This window comes from Hyalella azteca, unplaced genomic scaffold (assembly GCF_000764305.2).
Source record: "Hyalella azteca isolate HAZT.00-mixed unplaced genomic scaffold, Hazt_2.0.2 contig16006, whole genome shotgun sequence".
NCBI classification, from domain to species: Eukaryota; Metazoa; Arthropoda; class Malacostraca; order Amphipoda; family Hyalellidae; genus Hyalella; species Hyalella azteca.
In genome coordinates this window covers 22,201-48,842 of record NW_025945833.1, presented here as the reverse complement: position 1 = coordinate 48,842, position 26,642 = coordinate 22,201, and the positions used below count along the sequence as shown (strand labels likewise).

Here is a 26,642-nt window from a genome sequence, read left to right as displayed (position 1 = left end):
GCGTTTTAGCTCTTTTTCTGATTTATGAAAAAATGCACTATTGTGCTCGCCATGTCCGTCTGTCAGTCCGTCCGTCCGTGACTTCACGTTTTCGTCGACGAGAAAATGCGCTCTCTGTCACTCACTGCAATGATTACTGAGTTATATTTTTTTAGTTATAGCTCTTTGAACGTTTTCGCTGAAATCAGTCGTTAGTTTAAGTAAACGCACTGAAAATTTCTTCACATTTCTGTTATATCAATTCCAATTCATTCTACCCATTATGGCTGATTTAGTTTGGTAGTTTAGGTATTTTCTGTGTGGTTCCATTTTTCTTTGGTTAGAAAATAAAAAAGGATCCATGCATTTTGATGGCTAGAACTTTGCAGTTTCCCAACCCTGTCACTTTGCGATAAATTGCAGATTCAATTGAACGAGTTTTTAATTGTTGAATGTTCATTCAAATACTGGTGCTATGTTGCTTCATTGCCGGTTTTCCTGCTGTAATTTGAACCGGAGCTGTCAAAAGGAATTACGGGTATAAAATGCATAACATTTATTGCTGCGCAATGAAGTTAAAGTGAATCGGGGTTTGCCTGCAATGTTAATTCGGTGGTGGCCGAGCGCGCGGTCAGTGAGGCACCGGCAGGCGTGCGCTATGGAGCCTCGAGCGACGTACCTCCTCCTGTTGGTGACGTGCTGCTGCACTTCAGCAACGTGGCTCGGTAGGTGATATGTTCTATTTTATTAATTTTATATTACTGCCAACCTCTACCTGTATGTCGGTGATATGTTTCTATGTTAGTTCTGAATATTTTATTAGTTCTGCATTAAACTCAAGTGGCTCCTAATCTTTAGATAGAAATTGATGTCGTGTATAGTGTCTTCGTATAAGTTTTTTTTGCGTTATGCTTCAAAGTTAGAACTCGCACAATAAATTTAGGCTGAATAGGGGAATGGGTTGAGTAGTCAGGTCAAGCTTATCTTCTGTTCTCGTTGAGTGGATGATTAATCTTTACCTGTGCTGTATTCGGTTCGATCGCAATCATTTTTCAGTACAGTGTTTCATCAGTGGATTTGAAAATCTATTGTCATCTGACACATATTTTGAACCTATCATCGGTTAGAAAGCTTCAGAATAATTAATTGTACATTCTCTAGTTTTGAGTTTAAAATAATCCATGAGGTTGTGATGGTCTCCCAACCAAGTCAGATCTGTGTGTTGTTGCCTTGTGACTGATATCAGTTTGTCTAGTGGAACTGTGCGTAATCTCTGCTAGCAAAATAATGTCGAACAATGACTGAATACGTCGAAAACATTGAAATCTAAATCGCTCTTTAGGGATGAAAGTTTTCGATAATCTCTTTTCAGGAGGATCTTTCTCAGGCGCAGGATTCCTAAGGAATCATCAACATTACCTGCAAGACCGTCCATATGAATCGTTTCGAGCGACGGAAGCTCCGCGATCTCGAGGAGATGAAGGTTCCAGCGCGCCGTCTAACCACGATGTCAGCATCGGTGGTCTGAGTTTCATGTTGCCTCGAACTACGAAGCCTCCTCAGGATGTTTATTCCGCATCTCAGCTTTCTAGATCCAATCTTCCACATCTACAACTTAATGGTAATATGCCCCGGCTGCCAGGCTTCAATCCTGAATATTCTCGTCCGTACGGACCCGTTCCTCCTGAATATCGGCCCTCAGGCTTCAAGGCTTCACATTCTCGACCTACTGAAACAATTCATCCCAGCAATCATCGTTCTGGGGGTATTGCACCAGGGCTGCTCTCTCATCGTCAAGACGATGATTCCTATGATCCAAACGATTATTTCCAATCAATAGGGCCAGATGATACAGATTTCGCGGCTTTCTACCCTCTTTTCCAAGACCCTAACTTTATTGAGAGTTTAGATTCTTTTGACCCTGGAGCTGTTGATTCTTCCATAGATACTTACAACGATAATAACTTTGTCACAAATTTTCATCAAATTGATGTTCAGAGCTTTTTACCTGAGAATTTTCTCATGAATGTATCTTCTGGAAAACATTTGCAGTGTTTCCTTTCTCCCACGGATGAAACGATAAGTTTAGGGTCTTCGCTTCTTCCTGCAGATCTCATTCAAAAAATTTCCAGTTTCAACTTTGAAGAAACAGGCGATGAAATGGATAATTTTAACAACGTATTGCGCGTTGTCAAAGAATTACCGGAAATTAATTTAAGAGACTTGCTAGAAGATCAGGTAGAGACTGCTGATGGAGTAGATTCTGGACTCACAGATTCCCTCACTGAACTTCATCGTAGGAAGCGCTCTCCTTCGCCGGGTCGAGGCAGTTCTAGCAGATCCAGCAGCAGGAGCAGCAGTCGGAGCAGCAGCCGAAGAACAACCACCAGTAGCAGCAGTGGTTCTGGCTCTCGATGGACTTGGGGAGGAGGGTCATCAAGTACCAGTTCCACAAGAACAAGCAGTACTAGGAACAGTCCAAGTAGTTCTTCTTCTGGAAATACGCAAAGGGTGGCTGTCGGTACAGCTGTTGTAGGAGGCACAGCTGCTGGTGTTGCAATTGCTGGTACAGGGTCGAACACAAAGCCATCCGCACCACCTTTCCCAAGCTCTGGGATAACAGCTTCTGCGCCCTATCCGACAGCAGGTCGCCCTTCATCAAGTGGCACGTACCCCACGGCTTCAGCACCCTACCCAACTTCTAGTGGAACTTACCCTACAGCTTCCGCGCCTTATCCAACAGGAAATAGACCAACTGCTGGTTCACCTTATCCTACCGCATCAGCTCCATACCCTACCGCTTCAGCTCCCTATCCAACCGCATCAGCTCCATATCCAACCGCATCAGCTCCATATCCTACAGCTTCAGCTCCCTATCCAACCGCTTCAGCTCCATACCCCACCGCTTCAGCTCCCTATCCTACTGCTTCAGCTCCCTATCCTACAGGGGGGAGGGTAAACGCTCCTGGTACTTACCCTACCGCCTCCGCTCCCTACCCAACCGCGTCTGCTCCTTACCCTACAGCAAATGCACCTTATCCTTCTGCCTCTTATCCTGTTGGACGACCATCTACTGGCTATCCTTACCCTTCTGCACCCTATCCAAGCGGAGGATCTTCCTACCCCGTCCGACCTTATCCAAGTGCTCCCTATCCTCCTGGAGGTGCTTCCTATCCTGGAGGATCTTCGTATCCTGGAGGATCTTCATATCCTGGTAGTCGACCGTCATATCCAGGGGCAAGCAACTATCCTGGAGGATCGTCGTATCCTGGCAGTCGACCGTCATATCCCAGCAGCGGTGGATATTATCCTGGTACAAACTATGGAGCTGCGACTTACCCTAAACCCAAGAAAACCAATACACAAAAGGTTAAGCAGGCTGTGACGGCTGCCATTGCAGGATATGCTGCACACAAAGTGAGTTCGTGTTTTTTTTTTTTATTAAAACGATCAAATTGGCCTCATTTTAGATGTTCATCAATTAGCACAGGAAAAGTGCTTGTTCGAAAATTGCCATTTCCATATCTATAGAAGTCTAGTTACGCAATGTGCTACCTAATAAATGTTGGTCTCTCTCTCATTTTATTGTACTCGTGTTGTTTCATTAAATTCAACTCTTTGATTTAAACAATCTAGAAAAAAGTTGTTCATTCACATGATAATTATTATTTTTTTCATTTCAACAATGTAAAACAGGCTGCAAAGAAGGCGAAGAAAGGTTTTTTCTCGCCTTCGATCTTCTCCCGCCATCGTAGTAGTTATTACGGAGGATACGGTGGGTATGGTGGAGGATATGGAGGGTACGGTGGATATGGCGGCTACGGCCACAGTTCCATGTCAGGACTAGGCACTGCAGCAGCCATACACACTGGAGGGAAAGTTGCAAAGAAGATATTAGGCGCTTATGTAAAGATCCAAATAGCCAAGTACGCTATGAAGTTTGGCCTCGGAGCAGCCAAAATCTACTTCAGCCATAAACTAGGCTACGAACTCCGGGAAGAGACCATCGAAAAGTTCATGCGTCAGTATCAGCATAGGACACAGCGACGGCATGCTGCATTCAGCTCTCACTATGGCAGTTCCAACCTCGACCTACGCAACTTGAACGTAACTGCCGGTAAGTTAGAACTCGATTCACTTATTAATGTATGTGTGATATTTGGAAAAATGTATGTGTAACAGAATTTGATCGATTAATAACGATAGTTTTAATGCATACTGAGGAAAGATACGTGATAATCAATATTCAATTTGAACGCAGGGTAAATTGTCAATTTGATAAACTATCAGCAAGTCCTGATGTGAAAATGATCACTGTTTTGCAGTGAATACAATCCTTAATATGTCAGGTTGTGCCTTTGATACGCTAATTTATACTAGAACGTTAGCTTCATTATGAACTTCATTCCTATGAAAAACATAGGAATTTTTTTGTCTGTCCAACTTCAAACATCACCATGACTCAGCTACAACCCTTTTTTGTGATGCTTGGAGACAAAATCGTTCAATGAATTTATTTTTTTACGATATTCAACTCCAATAGAGAAATTCTCTTGAAATGGGACCAGCGCTCATTGTTTTCCTATAATATTTCAAACACAATCTACATTTTAAATCGTATTTGACCCTATAGGAGGAGCTTATCGCCCGTTTCATCTGACAGACGTTGAATATCATCAATATCTCTATATAAATTAAAAATTTCCAATCATGGCAAAGCTATTCTTAACAAAATATTTAAACGTAGCCGCTAAGTTGTCGATGCATTTTGCGTTTGGTGCCATTTATGTATCTATGAAACTAAAAAATTTACTTAATTTCAGTGAATAAAAAGTTTTTCTATTCGCTCTACATTCCAATTTTTTCTTCCGCGGTCGTTTTAGCTTGAAGATACGCAATACAATGTATATATTGATGCCATATAGTTTGTTTTAAATGTACGAAGTATTACGCTTGCGGTAATTCTGCGTACGGCGTAGTTCATTGCAATCATTGTCCACGAGAATCAAAAGCCGTGCGAGGCACGCAGAGCTCCTTGGTTCTCCACTCCGCCTATTGAGCTCAATTGAAGTCAATTTCAAGGAGGACATCTCAGTTGGTCATATTTTATTGGCTAAAGGAGAGACGCCTTGAGGCCTACACTGATCAATGTCCAGAGTCAAGGTTAAGTTGCTACGCAGATCACAGAGCATTTAGCACGGAACTCACAATTAGCCCTGATTACAAATGTACGAAAATTTTAATTTTTCATTCGAAATCATGTACGTCCTAAAGTACAAATCACATTTTATTTTAGATTTCAGCCGCCTTCATTTTTCAATGTCACATATATATCCAGCAACATACTTCAAACGCACAAACTTTGACAAAGCTATGTAACATCTTCAAAAAACAGACTAGACGAAGCTATGCAGGAGCATATGTTCAGTCTTAAAATGCCTAGCAAATTACGGACCAGGTAATAAGTCCAGCAGCTATCTCAATCAATCGTCAGCTATGGAAAGATCGGGTTCCAAAGGCCAGATCCCTTGTGAATCAAGTCACGAAAAGTTTAAGAATCGGCAACAGGCCATGGGCCTATTTCTTCAACGCCGACACTTCTATTCTATTCTATAAGATTCATAATATTTGTACTGGAAGGAGAGTTACGTGCTTTTTTACATGCTGCGTAGTGCAACGATGGCAGTCATGTTTTGGAATTGAATAAAATGAATCTAATCGTATTTGTGTTCGTTAAATGGAAAACAAACCGATCGAAGGATTTGCCAAAAATATTGAGCCTCAAAAGCATTAGCCCGTTTGGAAAAAGCCATTATCTTTCTACTTCATTTATTATGCCGAATTGGTACTTTTAACTTATTTTTTTTTACACCACTGATCGCCATTTCTGTTGGGTAGTCTCAGCATCATGAAATCACAGTCAACAATTTATTTTTCGGAGTTCTTCCTTGACCACTTCAATATCATAAAAATCTTTTATAACTCGCGCAGGCAGCGATTGTGCTAGAGTGTGCCGCACCAACGACACCAAACTCTGCTTGTTCAACTTCAGAGTCCATCTCTACCAGACTCTTTCCAGGTATTATGTCTCGCTTTTTATTCTATTCAATTATATCGATGCATTATTTTAGACAATAAAAATCTGCTCTTTTCCTCTGATATTCCTATATATATATTCTATTCAATTACATCGATGCATTATTTTTGACAATAAAAATCTGCTCTTTTCCTCTAACATTCCTATATATCTTCCGCAAATATTCCGTATTCTTGTACTGAAATAACGCTTGACTGTCAGGGCTTGCTATGATTGTCCTCGCAACCTGACGGACTGCCTTCGTCCGGAGTGCGTCGTGGGCGCAGGGCAACGCCGTCTCCTGACGGTGGTCAACAGACAACTGCCTGGCCCCGCCATCGAGGTCTGCTATTTTAGACCGGGTTTCGTTTCTGGGTTTAGTGACTGAACTAGTTACTTTCTGGTGAGCTTGTGACGCTTTACACTCGCTTTTTACCTTAAATCACTTCCAACTTAAAAATGTACAGAAGAGCGTTTGGTATATAACCAATACCTACCATTGACTTCATTTAGAAAAATGAAATCTAACTGTCAATTTTGATACCCAACTGTATAATTCTCATTATCTTAAATTTAGTTACTGTGTCTTGATGCTCACTGAAGACTTTATAATTAAAACATATAACATTTAATTTCAAGATTATAAAAGCAAGATAATTCATAGTTGATACTAAGGTGGATGCATGACAGGTATGTCACGGCGACCGGGTGCTGGTGGAGGTGCAGAACGCGCTGCCGGCGTCAGGAGTGACGCTGCACTGGCACGGCCTCACCATGGACGGGGACCAATACATGGACGGCGTGAGCGGCGTGACGCAGTGCACGCTCAGGCCTCGGGACAAGTTCATGTATTCCTTCAAAGCCAACTTCCCGGGCACACATTTCTGGCATGGACAAGAAGGTATAATGTGATCCTTCCAGCGCTATTTACGGGTTGAAAACGAAAATTTTTATCGTATCTGAGATTTATTAAAATAGTTAATAATTTAATTTCACTTATAATGTATGCATACATAATAGGTAATTTCTAATTTGCAAATTTGTACGTATTGTTTTCCACCTTAATCTGGCTATGACAAAATTGTGAATTTTCTTTCTTGTTTGGTGGACTGTACAATTACTTGTGTTGGCAAGAACGCATTTGAATTCTTTATAATTTTCTGTTCGACTATTTCGAAACTTTTACTTGTCTGGACAGAAACTATTATGAACATTATCATTCAGTCATTGATAGGGAAACTCAACTTGAATGCATATAAAAGTGTACTGAAGTGAAGGTGGTTTGTTTTAGTAAATAACGCGATTCATTGACTGCCTCGATATGCTGTTCCCACTTAACTCTAAGTTTGATTATTTACGCTCTTTATTTCACTAATATAACTTTAACATTGCCATTACTCAGGACTTCAACGAGGAGACGGATTATTTGGCCCTCTAATCGTCCGCAAGCCTGACGATGAAATTCCTAACAAACTTTTCTATGATCACGACCTCAGTGCCCACGTGCTCACGGTGAGTGCATGGTACTGATCTGCGACTCTCCTTTAGTGTATAGCAGTGAAAGTTTTTGTTTGCATAAACAATATGATGAGTATATTATCTTGCATTGAATGAGTTGTAAAGACTATATCACTGACACATTGACAAAAATGTCACTAGTGCTCAGTGACTCAAGTATCAGCTTCATGTTTTAAACATACAAATGTATTTTTTTCTAGTGTTGTTAAATGAGATGAAAAAAATACCGTAATCGATTAGATTTTTTGTGTCTTCGATCATCATACGGAAAATAATTCGATACGTTGTGTCATGGTGTATGAAACTTAATTGTACTTAGATTCCTAAAAATTAGACTCATTTTAAGCTGCATTGTTTTTATAACATTAAGTAAATTATTCATAAGTTATAAAATATTGAGCGTAATTCCTCCAATCCATGTTTGCAGATGAGTGACTTGGCTGCCCACAGCACAGAGTCTGTGTACGCTGAGAGGTTCATGAATGGAGAGAACACGCCTGCCACCACCTTACTCATCAATGGCAGGGTAATTCACATAACTGTATAGTTTACGACCTAAACAGTTTATCGCAAATTCCTCTCATTTACATTGCATTTTTAATTGCTTTAATCTAAGTAATATAAAATTTACTTTTAAACTATGCTCTACACGTGCTCACGTGAATGCTACGCTCGTGTTTTGTTCTTTTGGTTTATTCTATTTTATCTTCTTTTGCTAAGTGAATTTAAGCATCAGTTTCTGAGAAATCTTCTACCACTTTTCCGTCTTCCATAGATTTTTCATGCATTTACATATATTTGGGCAAAAATCATATCTTATCTTCAGCCAAGCTCTAAAATTGTTTGCCTTTTTTATGAATATGACAATAAGTTATTCACTGTAAAAAGTTATTAATATTACTTTAAATAGACTACTACTACTGAAACGTTTCTCCAATACTAATCATCTCCATATTAATCTGAACCAGTTGAGATTATTCTGAACCTGTTGAGATTAATCTGAACCTGTTGATATTAATCTGAACCTGTTGATATTAATGTGAACCTGTTGATATTAACCTGAACCTGTTGAGATTAATGTGAACCTGTTGATATTAACCTGAACCTGTTGATATTAATGTGAACCTGTTGATATTAATCTGAACCTGTTGATATTAATGTGAACCTGTTGATATTAACCTGAACCTGTTGAGATTAATGTGAACCTGTTGATATTAACCTGAACCTGTTGATATTAATGTGAACCTGTTGATATTAATCTGAACCTGTTGATATTAATGTGAACCTGTTGATATTAATCTGAACATGTTGAGATTAATCTGAACCTGTTGAGATTAATCTGAACCTGTTGATATTAACCTGAACCTGTTGAGATTAACTAATGTTATCCGTAACGCGCGTTGCCAGGCCAGCGGTACCGCGTGCGTCTTATCAACGCGGCGTCCCTGAACTGCCCCCTGAGGGTGGTCGCCCCCCGCGGCCACAACTTCACCGTCATCGCCGCTGACGGCTCCAGCGTCTCGGCCTTCTACACGCACTCACTTGTTGTCTACAACGGTTAGTGATTGTGATGAAGTTATACATGGAGGCATTGTGTGAAGCCTAATTACTCATGCTTATTATTAATATTGAGCTATTCAATAAGATGAATTCGCCCCTGTGGGTACTATTGCCTTATTCAATAAGACGAATTAGCTATTTGCGATTACCCTTAAGTTATTTAACACTATAAATTTTTTCAAAGATATCTACTTAAATTCGTCCGGATAGAGAATGCATTTAACTTTCTCCACTTATATTTTAGTTCATTATCTCAAATACATTGTTACTACTCATATGTAGTGCGGACGGCTTTTTTATTTTTTTGTTTTTCATAATGAAAAATTTCAGTAGTGATGGAGCTTTTTTCCTCGTTTAAGTTATTAATTCAGAAGTGAGTCGTCTAGAATAATGTTTATCTTAACTAAAAAAATTATTTTAGTCATTTATTCTATATTTTGTATTCGATTGAATTTAAGGAATATAGCACTGACTCATGTACTTCAAAAACTGTGAAGTATATCACTAGATCTTGAATTAAACTGATTACGATTTTTAATATATACCTGGCTTATTTGCGAGGTTCACTTGTATAGGTGAGCGCTGGGACGTGGTGCTGGTAGCCGACCAGACGCCGGGCCTGTACTGGTTAACCGTGCTGGGGGAAGGAGAATGCGACGGACAATCACAGAGCGTCATTCTCTCCTACAAATCTTCAGTGCCAGATCCTTTGGTCGAGGGTGCCAATGCCACCAATTCTACTTCGAAGGATCCACCGGCTCCTCCCGCAGATATGGAATCTGCTAAGGAGAGCATTGACGTTCCTACGGACGACATTATAACATCCGATGATTCTGCGCTGGTAAATAACGATCGCTGTGAACTTTCATCATATTTGGGTCATAAAATTAGCATTTAATTGGGTGCATTCGAAAAGGAGCATAGGTATATACGGTAACTGCCCTTTTTTCGATGTATCAAAACCTGGAATAATTGTTTCGCTAATTCCCTTAAAAGGTTATTTTTTGTGTGAAAAACATATTCCAGACATAAGATGTCAGCATGATCGAGGCATTTGACAATTGCTTTAACGAGTTTCAAATGACCTACATTTGACAATTTCTTAAATGAGATGCTCATTTGTATTCGAACAAATGAGTTACGTACATTCGACAATTTCTTAAATACATCACAAACCCACCAGCGTGCCAACACTCACTCTGAAGACTGCAGCAGCGTGAACATCACATGCGTCCACGAGATGCAATCTATTCTGTACGCGCCGCTGCCTGGCCACCTCATGGAGCCGTGGGTGGAGGACACGTTGTTCCTGGCCTTCGGTGCCTTGCCTGTCTACAACAGCCACTTCTACAGCCTCTGCCCGGCCACCTCATGGAGCCGTGGGTGGAGGACACGTTCTTCCTGGCCTTCGGTGCCTTGCCTGTGTACAACAGCCACTTCTACAGCCTGCTCTACTACGGTCCTGACTTTAGTAAGCTTTTATTAATCTACTTTGGCATGTATATCATCGTTCGAGGTTACTTATACCATTGGAATAGTAATCCATAGGAATACTACCTCAAGAGTGCAAAGGAATATACACGAATCATGATTATAGTGAACACTTTTTGCTAGCAAGAATGAACCGAATTTTAATTCTTCAAACTGGTCAAATTCGGTCAAATGTAACGAATTTAGAGTACTGATGATTTACTTTCGTATTATAGGCAACGTTTTGCACCTTTACTCATCTCGTATTACTGTTACTCGAAGAATATTTTATGAAATAAACCCGTCGGTGTTTTATATGATTTGACTTGTTACAACAGTGCCCCCCAAGAAGCGCTCTCGCACGCCCCAAGTAAACAACTTGAGTTTGAAGTTGCCGGCCAAGCCGCTGCTGATGGACCAGTCGCCGCTGAGGCGGGAGTCGTGTTCGGCGGACGGCGTGCGTCGTAAGCACTGCGTCGGCGACTACTGCGAGTGTCTCCACATCCACCAAGTGCAAGTCAATGACGTTGTCGAGCTCGTCCTTATTAACGAAGGTATCATTGAAAAGTCTTGAAAACGACTTGAACTTAACATAACATAGTGATCTCGGCGCTGAATTGTAGGACTGATGTGGCCTGGGCTTAGGAGCCATTAATTAATATTTTTTAATCTTGAACCACTTCTTCATGTATTAAAATAGAATTTTTAATAATTAGTTATAATGCAATATATGAATAAATTTTGGTATAGCGTTTTTCGCGATACGTCTGTGGTTATCCAAAGCAAGGTATTATTGCATCTTTGGAGACAGCTTCTGCATGGTTATTTATTACTAATTTTAGGCATACGTATACAAAATTACGATTTCTCCTAGACGAAGCATTGCACGACATTTCTAGCAAAGATCTCCCATTTGATGATAGAATGACGAACCTTTGTTCAACCTCATTACTCTCCATTGATTCCATATCTGTGGTACAGGCCTGGCCAACGAAACTCTGCCCCAGCCTTTCCACCTTCACGGTCACCGCTTCTGGGTGCTGGGGCAGGCGATCTACAACAGCTCCGTCGCCAACATCACGCAGCCTCGTAGCGACGTGACCAACACCACCACAGACACCACAATCACAGACACCACATCCACGACTCCTGAGGCTCCCAGCAACGAAACTGACACGAGTCTACCCATGCCCTCAGACGCAGACGGCTTCACGCGCTTGCATGCACTCAACATGTTTAAAAATGACCTCCTCGTCAGGAACTTCTGGCACCCCATCATGAAGGATACGATCATGATTCCTCCGGGAGGCTACACCATCGTACGCTTCCAAGCTCATAATAAAGGTGAGATTTTTAACACTTTGTTTAGATTCATCTTTGCTTGAAAACTTCTAGCTTTTGCGTTCCTTATGAGACTATGCGCGAATTATGTAATTAATTCCATTACTTTTATTAGCGCTAACAAATTTTTTCTGCCCAGAAATTTTTCAAGAGCCTATAACTATTGACAGCAATAATTGTAGTGTGATAACGTTTAGTCTGCGCCTGTAAGGTCGACTTTATTTTGGAACGTAGGATATCATTGCTAAAAAATCCGGTAGGGCTGATCTATATTTAAATTGTGTGAATTTCTCGACTTATTTGACATGCGCAAATGAACGCAAACAACACGAAGTTACAATTCCTAAAAATCTCTCCTACCACAAGAATGTGCTCAACATCTGTAGGAATACACTCCGAGTGAATTTCCATTAATTTTTTTTATATTATTTGTTTATTGTACGTGAAAATGTTTTTTTGCCTTCAATGTAATAATATTGACCAATCGTAACGTATCCTCAGGTTTCTGGCTGGGAGAAAGTCAGGTGCTCCTACAGGCGGCCGTGGGGCAAGCATTCGTCCTGCAGGTCGGCAACGCAACAGACATGCCTAAGCCTCCTCTCGGCTTCCCGTCCTGCTGATTTGATATTCGTTCTTATTACCTGTTTAGTTTAATATACGATAGAAGATGAACAAGTAATGACCTGTTCTATAAGTCATAGTTTAATAATGAAAACCTCGATGGTTGCTACGTTGAAAGAAGCTTAATTACCGAAGTCATTTTATAGAATTTTCCGCCCTGGTGATTCATCAAAGAGCGAATTAATAAAAAATGGTTATCTTGGTTTTCTAGGCCACTACGCCGACCAATATAACTCCATGTGCATGCCACTTTTATATTAGTTGAATTTAATTTTGTGAAGAATATTGATGTAATTTTAAGAATTTTCTAAAGATAAAGTAGTTAACATGCGAAGTTTTTTATCATATGAAATATCTGTTAATGATTCACGCTTCATTTTTTTAGTTTCTTACTATTTTTTACTGATCGATTGCTTCGGGTGATTGACATTTCTCTGGTGACATTTACTCTCGAATGATAGATGTTCAATTGTTTTAAGATCATCACTGCATTTCATCATACATACCATAATTTGTTTTAGATATGAAGGTTATTTGCTGAACACATTTAGCTGGTATAGTCTATTAGCTTTTGTGGTACATTCTATAAAACTTTAAAGAAAAATCCTACCCTTATCATTCATTACAGTCGAAATATTGTACTCGAATCAAAGCATTTTTCACGTAATTTAGAGAAACAATAATCTACAGCGATCATATTCCTCAAGGATTACTCGAGGGCTGTGGTGCGCGACACCTCCGTGCTCGTCAGGCACACTATATTTTGGAAGATTCATTACTTTTGGAAGGAGAAAAAATGCGAACGAACATGTCAAGAACCGCACCAATCACTCAATTGCATACAAATAAATTATGACATTTTTTTCGGGGACTTCTTAAGACAAATGAACGTGTCTTGCGCCATTTGAGTGCGTGGGAACATGGAAGAACAACAGTATAAAATAGTGTCCTAATAACATGGATTTAAATAATAAATAAAAAAACTACACTAAACATCAACCGAGTGGTATTAACCATAATAAATCTAAGAACGGAAAGGATATTCCGAAAGATGCAGAGAAATTAGGAAAACGTAAGCAATTTACCGACAACACTGAGGCTAATTCCAAAGACTAGTTACAATAATTGTGTAACGAAGAAAAAAAGATCACGTCAAATTCTAGCGCCCATTATGCCAGTTTTGATGAGTGCGCTCCTGAACAACAGAAGAAACACATTAGAGAAGAAAATTACAACACAAGAACCAAGTTCCCACAATGGGTAATCACAGTAAAATTCAATCTCTGCCAGTAATAGTGCAAATAGCATTCAAGGTGTGCAGAGAACACAAATTGTGACGCGAACAGTGGTCGAAATCAGGAACTGCTGTGGAAAACTTCATGAGCTCTCCAATATATCGACAAATAAATACGCCGGCTTTGCTACTTGCATCTATGACCGCAATGATGGAACCATGCAAATCCACCCATTTACAAACGGACATGAACTAACCCATTTTGTCGAGTCTTACGCTAGAAAGATTTTTTGAAAGTAAAGATGATATGCTGGTAGTTGGTATAAAATATCTCGAATAGAAACTTGACAGGAAACGTTTCACGTACGAAATGAGCTAACAGCGTGTGTAAGTCGGAATTGTTGCTTATGGCATTGCCTGTTGCTTATCTAGTCGCAAAATAGTTCAAGCATTGCCCAGGGTTCTGGTATCTCACGAGATTTACGTGCTGTCGGGAGCTTATCTACGACAAAGGCACACACAAAACATACACTCGCGCTTCTCGGACTAAATCACACGACAAAAATTAACGCTTAAAGCAATCTGAGGTTCTTTCTTTCGAAATAAATTTTACATGTGGAGCACAAACATTCTTTTGAAGCTTCAGTCCGATGTGGATCAGGAACAGCTTACAAGGCAACAGCTGTTACGGCTACAAGAAAAAAAGATTGCACCAACGCTTGCATTGGTAAATGCGGTACTTCTGTCTAATGTTCGATGAACAGAAATTTTTACTAAAACCAGCACGGAAGCCTGAAAATCTCAATGTCGTAGGGGTTGAGGAAGTGAAAAAAAAACGTTCTAAAATACAACAAATTACATCCGCCTGCAATCGCTGCACACACAAATTCAAGCGAGGAAGCGTATCTTACGGATTATATACAGTATGCCTGCACTAAGTCATACTTTAAAGTAGATTTTCTCGTTCCAACAAGCGAGTGCCGCGAAGCAGGGCTGTACATGAGTTTAACATTAAAAAGTCTATATACACAAGGCATGTTCCCTATTACCAGAATATCCTTTTAATGAAATTCCATACGTGATACACAATAATGAACAGTCAAAACTTTAGATATTACACTTTTTCAATCATCCTCATTCACAAACTAAAAGGAAAAAAAATCGCAAGGAATCTGGAGGCAACATAGCCGTCAGGAGACAGACTTTCAAGTTGACAAAATTGCTGAGAATAAACAAAACACTTTTTACAAAATGCGCGAGTCTTCCCTATACAAATATTACACAGGATTTGAGATCATTACTCAGAAATGCATACAAAAAAAGGCGTACTACCACGCTCATCTTTCCTCTCCCCACATTAACTGACTACTTACGGCCACATTGCGATAGTTTTCTAATTTAAGCAGGCGTTGAATAAAAATTTTAACGAAGTCGAAAATAACTATTAAAGCCCTATTAAATAGTATGTTGGGCTGATTGTATGTTAATTTTAATTCAGAGATGTCAAATGATTGGACTGTGCTTGGCTAACAGTTTTGGAATGAACAGATGTGCAAAAAATATCGCTTCTGCAATACGTAAAACCAGTCACTCAGATTTCGGCGCTCGTACGCTGCATCCTTGATCAGATATAAACAGATCAGCTACATAGTTCACATTTTATTCAATCTTGCACGTTAATGCGTTTCTCTTTCTAATTTATAAATTCTAAACCGTACAGACACCTGCCTCAAAATTAGCGACTCTTTTCCCATGTAGCGCAACTCAAGATAAGTCAGCTAGAAATTATAAAGCTTTACCATCTAAAAATACAAACAATGTTATTAGCTCATTTGAGAGAAGCACAATGAGGTCAGGGTTACAGTTATTTAAAACGTGAACGTATGTTGTGAAATTCATCTCAGAGCAGGGTTAGTTTCAAATGACGGAAATTTCCCTCGCTTAATCGAAACTTTAGAGTTAGCTCAATAATGAATTAAATATAATTGTCACTAACGTTGTGATCCAGATATAATAATTAATTGTTCGAGATTGCTGGAAGACTAATAGAGGCGAGTCGCGTTTCATTTTACTTCCACGAAACTATCGCTCATAACAAATCAAAACTTTACGCAAGCCAGAATAAAATAAAACTTTAAATTTAACAGAACCTAGATTCGTCGAGCGCAAATTAAGATTACATACAAGGACGGATACAGGCCTATGCTCACAAAGATGACTTTCCTAATTACATGATCAGGTTTAGGAGTGAAGAACGCTTTTTACCCGCCAGGCATTATATGAAAGTACATTGATATTTCGTGCCCAAAATTGGATTCTTTCACTCGAATACACATAATAAAAAACAGCCAGGTACATTAACATAAATAATTCGGCTCCTCAACACAGGTTTATTAAATAATAACTACTAGCGTTGAAAAACTGTCTGGGGAAAACACTCTAGTTAATTGCAGCAGCACAAGTGTTTAATTTGGAACAATTCAACAACTATCGCGACGGGCGTTTCATAGAACATTTTTCCTCAATTATTTTAAGTGAATAATTCGATAATAGTTCGTACAGAAAGAATAACTATTTACGAAGAAGACTTACGACTATGCAATGATTGTAATCAATAGGAAACACAATCTTATTTATCTGAAGAGCCGACAAAAAATTTAAGACGATTAAATTTCGCCATAATATTACAAAGTCTTGGCACTTTCAACAAGCGTCAACGAGCCAGAACAAGCCACGTCAGTAGCAATCCACGAGCAGAGGCGAGAAGTGAAATACCAAGAAGACCACGGCCATGGTTGGCAGCTGATGTCTACAACCAACCGTGGCAACAATGCAGTCTCAATCTTGCTCCTAAAATTTGGCGGGCACTTCCATTGTCAATAACCCCTTCTTCCTCACACACATTAAATCACAATTTTTTGCTCAATCTTTCGAACTAAAGAAACGGGGTACAATAAATATCTCTTGCATGTGTTTCGACACTTTTTTTTACCATCATTCGTGCCGTAAATAAAAAAAAACTATTCTATAAAAATCAACATAAATGACACATTAGGAGTGGCAATACCATAATTTATGAAGTGACTTACCAACACAAATTTCCGAGCAGACGCGACGTCCCAGCATCGTGAAACTTTTGCAACGCTTAAGTTGGAGGAGAAATTGAGAGCTTTTATTCGTAAGAAATGGAGCAGAGTTTGGAAGCATCTTGATGGATACAAACGAGTTCGCAAAACAAGATTATATTAATGAACACCATGAAATGCTAAGAATAAATCAAATAAATTCAGAGAACATAACAAATTTTTTAGCTAAACGTGTCGGGAAATTTTATAAGTTAAGCATTTCAGTTAGTACAAGAATTTACATGATTGAGATTGAAACCTAACCCGGCCAATGGAAGGTGGAGAGTCGCATAAACTACCAAAAAAAATTTTCAAGTTAATAATAACTATGCGCGTTCTTCATACAACGCTCTCGTTTAAAAACATTCAGCAACTCCAAAAAGAACTCTCATCAGCAGATTCCCTACATACGCAGCTACGTCATTCGGCAGTTCGCCGAATGCAGGGCGAACGAACTGCCGAATGACACGCGATTAGCAGGGCATAACTGTGACCCAAATGCATTTTATAATTTCAGCTTCATTCAGACGACGCTGAATTCATGACTATTTTTTCTAAAACGGAAACCGCGCCTGGACAATCCTTACATTTCTCATTTGCTTGACATTCTTACAAGTTTTGACGTCACTTCATTTCTCAAGTTGGGTTTCAAGTGTCCCCTGAGGTAATTTAGTCATGTAAATTGATAATCCTACATGTTTTGTATTACTGAGCTGACTGCGGAGGAGGCCACTGAAACGGTTTCGTTGTAAATATGACGACCGCTCTCGTTATTTTCTTTGATACTAAATTGTAAGTTAATTAATCACGGCAAAAAAATGCAATATGAAATTTCTGAATCAATGTGATTCAATAAACTTGTGAAGAAGAGCTGACAGGAGAATAATAACTCGTTTTCAGCATCAAAAAGTTAAATTGTTAAGTTTTTGGAAAATGACGGAGAAGTCAAATAGCGCTGCGTAAAATCTTGAGATTAAAATCGAAATTGAGCGACGAAATTACAAACACAGATCGCTTTTCGGTGACTCAATGGGCCGAGTTGACTGACCAAGTGCATCATATTCAGAGCTCTTTTAGGTAACAAGGTTCATCAAATAAATAAACATTCGGTGATAGGAGCACAACGCTTCTAACATTGATTTCAGGCATTGCTGATGAGAAGGCATTAATTGGCCAGTGACAGAGTTGCTGCAATCAGTAATAAACTACAATGTATTGAGTAGAAGCTCGGCCGTGAGGGCGCACACATCACATCATCGATGCATTCATTCGAGCGCCTGTCTTCTGATAGGAAACTTGGATACAAGTCACCTACAAATAACCCAGAAATCAACAACACGGCCCATATCTTTCTTTGTCATATTTGAGAACGACCGACACATATTAGCTAAAATGGAAATGAACAATTTGGGCAAATCCAGACTAAGAAGTCCATTTGCCGATTGTCTAACAAAAGCCAATTGTAGCATTGTGTTTAGCAACCCAAGCAGAACACACCCCCAAGCTCACCAGCCCAGTATCGCATGTCCACCTAAAAAAAACACCACTAAAAACACGGATAATTTCAGTAACAAAAATTATGTGCAAATTTTTTGAAATAAAGAGCGACGCGCTTTTTCGTATAAAAAATAACATGTATTCTATTATCAGAACACGCCAACTATTCACGATACCTACCCGGCAAGAAGATATGGAAATAAATATGTACAGAGAGTAGAACACGACGTAGCTGGGAAATGGTAATGCACCACCAATTCAAAATTATCAGAAAAGCGACCGCACTTCAGCTAGATCTTTCACAAATATTTGCTACCTGACAAAGGAATATCGTGTGAACTTTACCAACGAAACCTCATAAAGCTTAGACATCACACTTACTTCATTCTAATTAGTCATTTAAGAATAATGTTAAACATAAATAATTATTTTTCTCTAACGCTACAAATTCAAATAACAATTCAAGTTCCTAGAGGTGGGTGCTATTTAAGATAAGTTCTATAAAGTAAATTAGATTTGTTGAGGTCTTTTTCTTGCTCCATCAGGAAAGTCAAATCTCTCATGTTGACTCTCTTGGTGCGCTGCCGAAGCGGCATCTGCAGAGAAGGCACTTCAGTCCAACACATTCAATGGAAACAACAGCTAAACTTTGATCATGACAACGTTATGAGACAAACAGTTGACATGAAAATTAAATGCCCTTTAAATTAATTCCGTCCTTCAAGGTACATGATCAGGGCGTCATTTAACGTGCCATCACAAAAAATGAATGTGAAAAATGTATCGATACAAAATTTAAAAATGTTATCAACGTAAAATATGCACCAGATCGAAATTGGCCTTGCATGCACAATGAACATACCTGTTTCTGAGATAAAGTCCCACTGAAAGATCCACTCTGGAAAATAAAAATAAGTTTTTTTTCACAAGTAAGCAAAATTTTATAGCGCCTGGTGGCGTGTCCCTTGTCACTGATATCCTATACTTAATATAACCAATGTAAATTTCATGGTCTTTGATATGAGAGTGCCAAAAAATTATTTTAAGTCATTTAACACCGATAATTAATATCTCAAGTGAGGGTTCAACACGCTGAAGCAAATATAATGTATTAAAGAATTGTAAGAGTTATAGCCATACTACAGTTGAAAATCTCAGATTTGGCTACAAACACGACATATTTTAGCGACTCACATCATCTGCGTTGTCGACCTTGGCTTTTTTCCTGGGTCCCTGCAAGGCTTTGAGGGCCGCCATGTTAGCATCTCGCTGCCTCATCTCCTCCATTTCTGCCCGTTGCATCTGTTGGTAAAAGTAATTAACGTAGTATTGCATTGCCTTTGGAGAAAATTTCGTTATATGTATAATTAAATTGAGTTTGCTGATGCGAGGCCGTAGTTAGTATTGCATTTGGTTCGCTGGCACTTCTAAACCACACTAGTAAAAAATCCCATTGGAAATCTTCAAAACAGCCACGTCACTAACTGATGAAAATTTTATACACACCCATCAAATAAGTTACGATTATGCTGGAAAGGCATTGTGTCAGCTGGATATTTGGTCGTTCCTAATAAATTGTTTAATAACGTTCTAACGTATTCGTTACAACTTAATTTTAGAACAAAAATCTCATGCCTATTGCGATAACTCACCTCTTTAGCTTTAGCTTTGAGTTTAGCCTGTTCAGGATCCTCGTTTTTGTTACGGGACTTGGCAGCTCTGAGCAACATCTCGCGTTCGACTTCATCTTTACGTTTCTTCTCGAGCCTGTCGAGATCTTCCAAAAATCGTAGTTGGCCTTTAACGTCTTGTAGCACCTCGTACCGGGGCTCGTTCTGCACGGCAAAACAAACATGTTCTTCACTAATGCCCTTTTATTTCCAGGTTAAATATCTGCATTGGCCAATAAAATATTACAACTTTTTTCAACATCATCAATTCATTTGGTTGCCAGTCTCTTTTACTTTTATATCAGCTTATTTATTCACATTTAAGTTTCAATGGATAAAATTGATAATGAACATGTTTGTAACAGCACTCAATATCGTAAAAATTAAACTCTTCAAATAAAACAGCCATTGTCATGCACTCAAATGGAGGCCTCACCTTTATAATATCTATTCTATGCTCAGCAATGACAGAAAGTTTTTCTATAACGGTTTTTAAACGCTCTTGCACTGCATGTGACAAGAGTGCGCTGAACTCTTTGCTCGGCTCTTCCATGTCGTGTTTGCTACCTGTAAAACACAAGTATTATTAGACTCTTATTCTTGAGCACGAAGCGTATCCTTTAAACTGACGGGTAACTAGGCATGTACCAAGCCCTTTAAACGCAAATCGCATTGGACACAGTTCATGTTTACATAAACAAATTGTTCAGTAATCAAAGGCTAACAAGAATTAATCGCAGGTGTCTAGCATGAAACACAAAAATATTCATAACACTTAAATAAATAATATGCGTTTAAAAATTAATTTTTAAAGACAACACTTCCAAAGAATCCAGTGTCTCCAATCTCACAAATGTACAACGAATTTTTCATTTAATTTTCTAATTAAAAATTTAGTTTTTCATTTTTTTTAATATATAAATTTTTTAATATATAATTTTTTTCATTGTCTCCAACTTTACACAAGTGTGCAAAATTTCAGGTCGATAGGATAAGTAGAAGTGTATTAAATTTCGATTACAAGATTTGTAGCAGACAGACAGACAGACAAGAAGTGAAGTTAAAGAGAAGTGTTGTAAAAATAAATAAAGCGAAATATAGATTATTGCACAATACCGTATCACATCGATAAACAGTAATTTGGAACTTAGAATGTTATGGCAGCAACTAGAACACGAAGGTAAGGACTAGTCAGGGTAAAAGAGTGAAGGTCAGGGTAAAAGAGTGTAGGTCAGGGTAAAAGAGTGTAGGTCAGAGTAAAAGAGTGTAGGTCAGGGTAAAAGAGTGTAGGTCAGGGTAAAAGAGTGTAGGTCAGGGTAAAAGAGTGTAGATCAGGGTAAAAGAGTGTAGATCACGGTAAAAAGGTATAAGTCAGGGTAGAAGAGTGTAGGTCAGGGTAAAATTATGCTGGGGCAGGGTACAGTAGTTTACTTACATATTTGTTTTAACCGCTGTGCCAGCGGCTGTTGTAATAAGAAAACTTCGTCTTTGCAAGATCTAATTTGCGTGCCCACAAAACCCGTTGAGTCCAGAATTCTTTGACTTTCTTCTCCTAAATTCACGCCACCCATCGCCGCCACGTCGTTGATATCGTCGTCAGCTGCACTGCTATGCAACCAACAACAAACAACGCTCAGAGATGTCATCGTGTCATGGATCATAATTTGGTTTAAACTCATCTAATCCACGTTTCTTAACACTATAAATTTATGTCTTTCACCACCATACGAAAAATAGGCAGAAAAATAAAAAAGATTTAGCCATTTTTTTTGACGTCGTTGTATTTGTCAAATTTTCATAGAAGAACTAAGTAAAGATATACCTACATAATTATAGCTAGCACAAGTAAACAATGTGGAGCTTTCGAAAAGTAACTCTACACACAACAAAACCAAAGAACTGGAGATAATCAATGCAAATATTTGAAGTTAAGTACCTAACTTGTATTGAATCACGTAAACTTACTTGAAGGCATATGATTGATGTTGTTGCTTTTCCTTAAACCTGTCCTTGTTGTTCTTGCTCGCCTGCACGGACACAACAGACCTGCTGCTGTTTACAGACGAGGGCGGTAGAGGGGAGGGGGCAGTAGCAGGAGTACCGTTATGTGTAGCAGAGTTAGAGTTAGCCTGCAATATGGTGGTAGGGGCGGTAGTAGCGTTCACCACGGGGTGTAGAGACTGCTGCACTACCATCGTATTGACAGGCGGTCGGATGCCCACTACATTGTTCACTACAGCTGTCTTTGTTAACCTAATTTGCTGTTGTTGAGGTTGCGGTTGTTGCTGCTGCACTATGGGCGCCCTTAAAACGGGAGCCTGTAAAATAAAATAGCGGTTAAGCACTATAAAAAATATCTATTAAGATTTATATTCTTATTCAAAGTTTCCTCTTTACAAAGTATAATTGGTTTAATGTTATATATACCATCATATTTACCACAAATTATTCCAGACACTTTTATGACATACAATATGTTTCAAATTACATGCTGAGAATAAATGAAAAATATACATAAGCTATTCTAAGGTAAAGATCCAATCAATAGATTAAAACCAAAATAAAACTAAGCAAAATAAAGTGACAAGCATATGATAAGTTCAAGCCCTGAAATGCTGCGCTCACAGTAGGGATGACGGTGGTGGCACCGGGCTGCACTGGGATGCTGCTGGGGGGCGGAGGGTTCACTCCTTCTATTGTGATCTCGCCACGCGCTAAAGATGCTCGCAGGAACGGTAGAGTTTTCTGTCAAGTGAAATGGCAATCAAGTCAAGATTATATCTTCAGGTTTTCATTGCGAATAAAATAATATTATGTGGATGGCAGAGACGAATTTGCTGGCAATGAGAAATGTCCAGAAATGATCGGTAACAATACAAAAAACTAATAAAATGTGCACAGGGATGGATAAATAGGAACTAATCCGAGATCATTAATGAATTCACTGAAATTCCCCTAATTGAGAATAGATATACATAATACTCGTGGTTTAGAAGCTGCTTGGTATGCAAATAATTCCGCATATGAGCATAAATATCTGAATGAACCCACCTTAAGGAAAGGCACTAAACAAGGTTGTGGAGAAGAGTTGAGGTCTTTTTGCAATTCTTCAGTAAAAGCTTCAGGCTCCACTTTAGAATCTATGAGACCTTGAATGAGACTACGGACGTTCTTGGCCACAGGCTGCTTCTGTTCTCCAGCAAGCTTCAGTAACGTTGCAAGGAAGTTCTTACACTTGGTCTTGGCAGATTCAGCTGATATTGTTTGCTGTTGAATTGGTACAAATCGTTGAAACAAGTCTTAAGCCTAATAACTAAAATGACTTATAATTAAAACCTCAATGCGATAGAAGTAAATGGGGGGAAAATTGCATCATCAACAATTAGAAAAGGAAATGAATTGTGTAAAATTAGTATTATGAATTGCTGCTTCTGCCGATTACACTATTATTATTTACACTGCTGATGCCATCATAGCTGGCCCCTAAAATAAGACAATTAAAACTTTCAGAATCACCACGATTTTTGTATTGAACTATTGTACTGATGCATTTAACATTGTATAAGAACAGAACATAAGAAAACCATCTCATTTAACATTCATCAAACACTAAACAAGATGACAAATACGAATGGGAACATTAAAATCTTTTACAGAGAAGCAACTAACACTGACCATCTGTTGAGGTTGAGCCTGAACAGCATTGCCAGCAGGCTGGTGGGGCTGCACATTGTTACCTAATGCAGAACTGAGGACAGGGGAGGCGGCTACAATGTTGTTTGAGTGGTTTGTACTGTTGTTCATTATAGTTGACGATGGAATACTATTATTCATATTGCTTGAGTTATTCAAAGTGGTCATATTTGGGACTATATTATTGAGGTTTAAACTATTAACTGTGGTGGGAGCAACTGAAGCTATGGCGTTCTGCCCACTGCTGGAGACCACTGTCACCTGAAATTAACAAGTCAAATTATTCAGATGCACTTAAAAATTCTGAACATATTATACAAAGATAACACAATGTCACTGACTTGCAGCAATCAATTCATTATTGAAATAAAAAAATTGGTAGCAACATTGGCTGAGTGAGAGGTAAATGGAAAAAAATCTTAATTTCTCAGACCTCAGATTTCATACATATGAAACTCACTTGTGACTGTTGAAATCTAAATGGATGAGCAGCAACAATTCCTGCATTATTTGAGGAGGCGAGCTGGTTGAGTGTGACATGGACAGACGTGGCAGGCAGGGCGTTGGAGGAGACGGCATTGTTGACGGTCACTCCAACGCCCTGGCCTTGTCCGACCGTGGGATTCACTCTCACCAGGTGCATCTGCCCCCCATCCGATTTTATGATAAGATGTCCAGGAGAACCAGAAATTACCTGAAAATCAATATTAAATAAGTAAAATACTTTCTTTTTAGTATTTTAGTTCATCAGCACTCAATACATCACAATTTAATTAAGATTCACACTGCAGTCCCATGCTTTTAACTCATTCTCAGCCAGTTCACTCCTCAGTAAACTAAAACTGCAGCAACACACTGTCACAGGGAGTCATATTGTAGCTGGGTTACAACACATTCCTCACTTCCTTCACTCATTTACCTGATTTTAACCCACTGCTCATAACTAACAATGCCATGTGTTGTCTTGTCTCATACCAGTGCCAATTTCAATTGAAGTGCCAGTGTCATTGCCATTACTTTGAAGCTGTGGGTATTTTTTTCAAATCAATTGGAATTCAGAAGACTATTATTTACTAGTAGGCAAGACCATTGCAAGGAAGAGTTACCCCTTCAGGCCAAGAGTAAGATAAATTTTTGGTTGCCTATATGTCAAAGTTTTGCTGCAATCTTGTGTGATTGAACTTACCAGGGCTTTACTTTCCATTATTTCTATTGAGGCTATTGGTTCTTACTTTTATTCTTTGGTGTTGCAAGGTTTATTGATACCTTGTTCTATGCTGTTCTAAGGTATTTTTTCTCTGCTTGTATTATTTATGTTCATTCAGTTTGTGCTAGCTATTCTGTTCCACCTTTTTGTTGCAATTTTTCATAAACTTTGATCATGATCATTCAAAAATTTTCTTAAGTCGGTCACTTCTTTACTCATTGTCTACAGTCATGAAGTTCAGTGTTTGACTTTCAATTTGTTCATTGTAGCTTCATTAATTATAATTTCTGATTTTTTTTCCATTAATTAATGCTTCAAGCATGTTCTATCAGCTCAAGTGGCATGATACCCCTGGAGAGGTTTAGTCACCTAAAAATATTACCCGTGTGCCAAAGCCATGTCAAAAGTATTATCAGTTTAATTTTAGTAAATGAATTTAATTAGTTGTGCTTTCCATTTAACTGATGCAAGTACCACCTCCCCCTGCCATGCTCCAATTCTTATTGCATTCTTAGCATAATCACTCACAATTCACACATTACTTTTATTTGCCATTACTACCTTTAGAGTTTGTCTTCTGTTTACTTCAGTCACTCTTGTTTGCTTCACTTTTGTATAAGATTCCTTCAATTAATCTTTTGGACCAATTGTTTCTTTATCCTTCCACTCTTATGGTTACCTCTTATTACACAAGTAGATGAGTTTGTCTACTTGTGAAGTTTGCTGGAGGCACATAGCACCACACCTTCCCAACACCTACTGCAGCACCACACCTTCCCAACACCTACTGCAGCACCACACCTTCCCAACACCTAATGCAGCACCACACCTTCTCAACACCTAATGCAGCACCACACCTTCCCAACACCTAATGCAGCACCACACCTCCCCAACACCTAATGCAGCACCACTCCTTCCCAACTCCTCCTGCAGCATCACACCTTCCCAACACCTACTGCAGCACCACACCTTCCCAACACCTAATGCAGCACCACACCTTCCCAACTCCTGCAGCACCACACCTTCCCAACACCTCCTGCAGCATCACACCTTCCCAACACCTCCTGCAGCATCACACCTTCCCAACACCTACTGCAGCATCACACCTTCCCAAATCATACTGTAGCACCACACAGTTCAAAAATTGTCATACTGCAACATTACATTCTTCCAAAGTTTCTAAAAAACAATTATTAGAAAGCTATATATTTACTATTTGAGCATATAATCAATTTGTTGTAGAAATATTAATGTAATTTGGCTGACTTCAAGCATGCAGCAGCAAGTTTGATAAAGAAAAGAATGTATGTTAATCCAGATTAGAATTTGAATAATTAAAGAACTAAACTCACCCCAGGCTGTCCTGGTCTGACATTATGCAAAACTTGTGGGCTGAGAATCATTCTGGGAGCCAAAGATCTGACTTGCTGAGGTTGCAGTAAGCTTCCTTGTGTTGGTCTGACATTCATGATCTGCATGCCCTGCTGCAGTGGCACGGCTGTGACATGAGCAGCTCCCGCAGCACCAGTGGTTGGCACAGCGGCCATAATCAAGTGAGGCTCAACCTGATCCTCTGGATTAAGTAGTTTTTTATGCCAAACTAACTACTCCACTTTTATAAAAGTAGCACAGCTACTGGTGAATCTGATAG

The 26,642-nt window shown here is 39.0% G+C and overlaps 2 protein-coding genes across 2 annotated transcripts; one reads left to right on the top strand and one right to left on the bottom strand.

Moving 5' to 3' along the window:
- The first annotated feature begins 602 nt into the window (after positions 1-602).
- LOC108668621 lies at positions 603-13,564 on the top strand. The gene is given in 15 exon segments (XM_018155863.2): positions 603-704; positions 1,352-3,396; positions 3,676-4,096; positions 5,971-6,058; positions 6,278-6,398; positions 6,746-6,956; positions 7,458-7,567; positions 8,001-8,094; positions 8,981-9,130; positions 9,709-9,974; positions 10,317-10,485; positions 10,488-10,604; positions 10,942-11,157; positions 11,585-11,947; positions 12,446-13,564. Coding segments are annotated over 15 exon segments (4,557 nt in total). The 5' UTR covers positions 603-637; the 3' UTR covers positions 12,565-13,564.
- On the bottom strand, positions 13,112-26,642 carry LOC108668623 (transcription initiation factor TFIID subunit 4). Its single transcript, XM_018155865.1, has 12 exons — positions 26,344-26,642; positions 24,245-24,478; positions 23,767-24,045; positions 23,143-23,358; positions 22,717-22,836; positions 22,057-22,409; positions 21,527-21,699; positions 20,528-20,658; positions 20,074-20,256; positions 19,616-19,723; positions 19,284-19,319; positions 13,112-19,017 (listed from the first exon to the last, which is right to left on the bottom strand). Exons 1-12 carry the CDS (start codon positions 26,536-26,538, stop codon positions 18,904-18,906), a joined length of 2,142 nt encoding a protein of 713 aa, XP_018011354.1. The 5' UTR covers positions 26,539-26,642; the 3' UTR covers positions 13,112-18,903.

What these genes read in the sequence shown, in the direction of transcription:
- LOC108668623 (XM_018155865.1), bottom strand. Translation starts at nt 26,538, where the DNA reads ATGGCCGCTGTGCCAACCACTGGTGCTGCGGGAGCTGCTCATGTCACA. An exon ending in CATCAATCATATGCCTTCAA is followed by an intron (nt 21,700 to 22,056) that starts GTAAGTTTACGT and finishes TTGGTTGCATAG; the next exon opens with CAGTGCAGCTGACGACGATA. An exon ending in ACAGCGGTTAAAACAAATAT is followed by an intron (nt 20,659 to 21,526) that starts GTAAGTAAACTA and finishes TGTGTTTTACAG; the next exon opens with GTAGCAAACACGACATGGAA.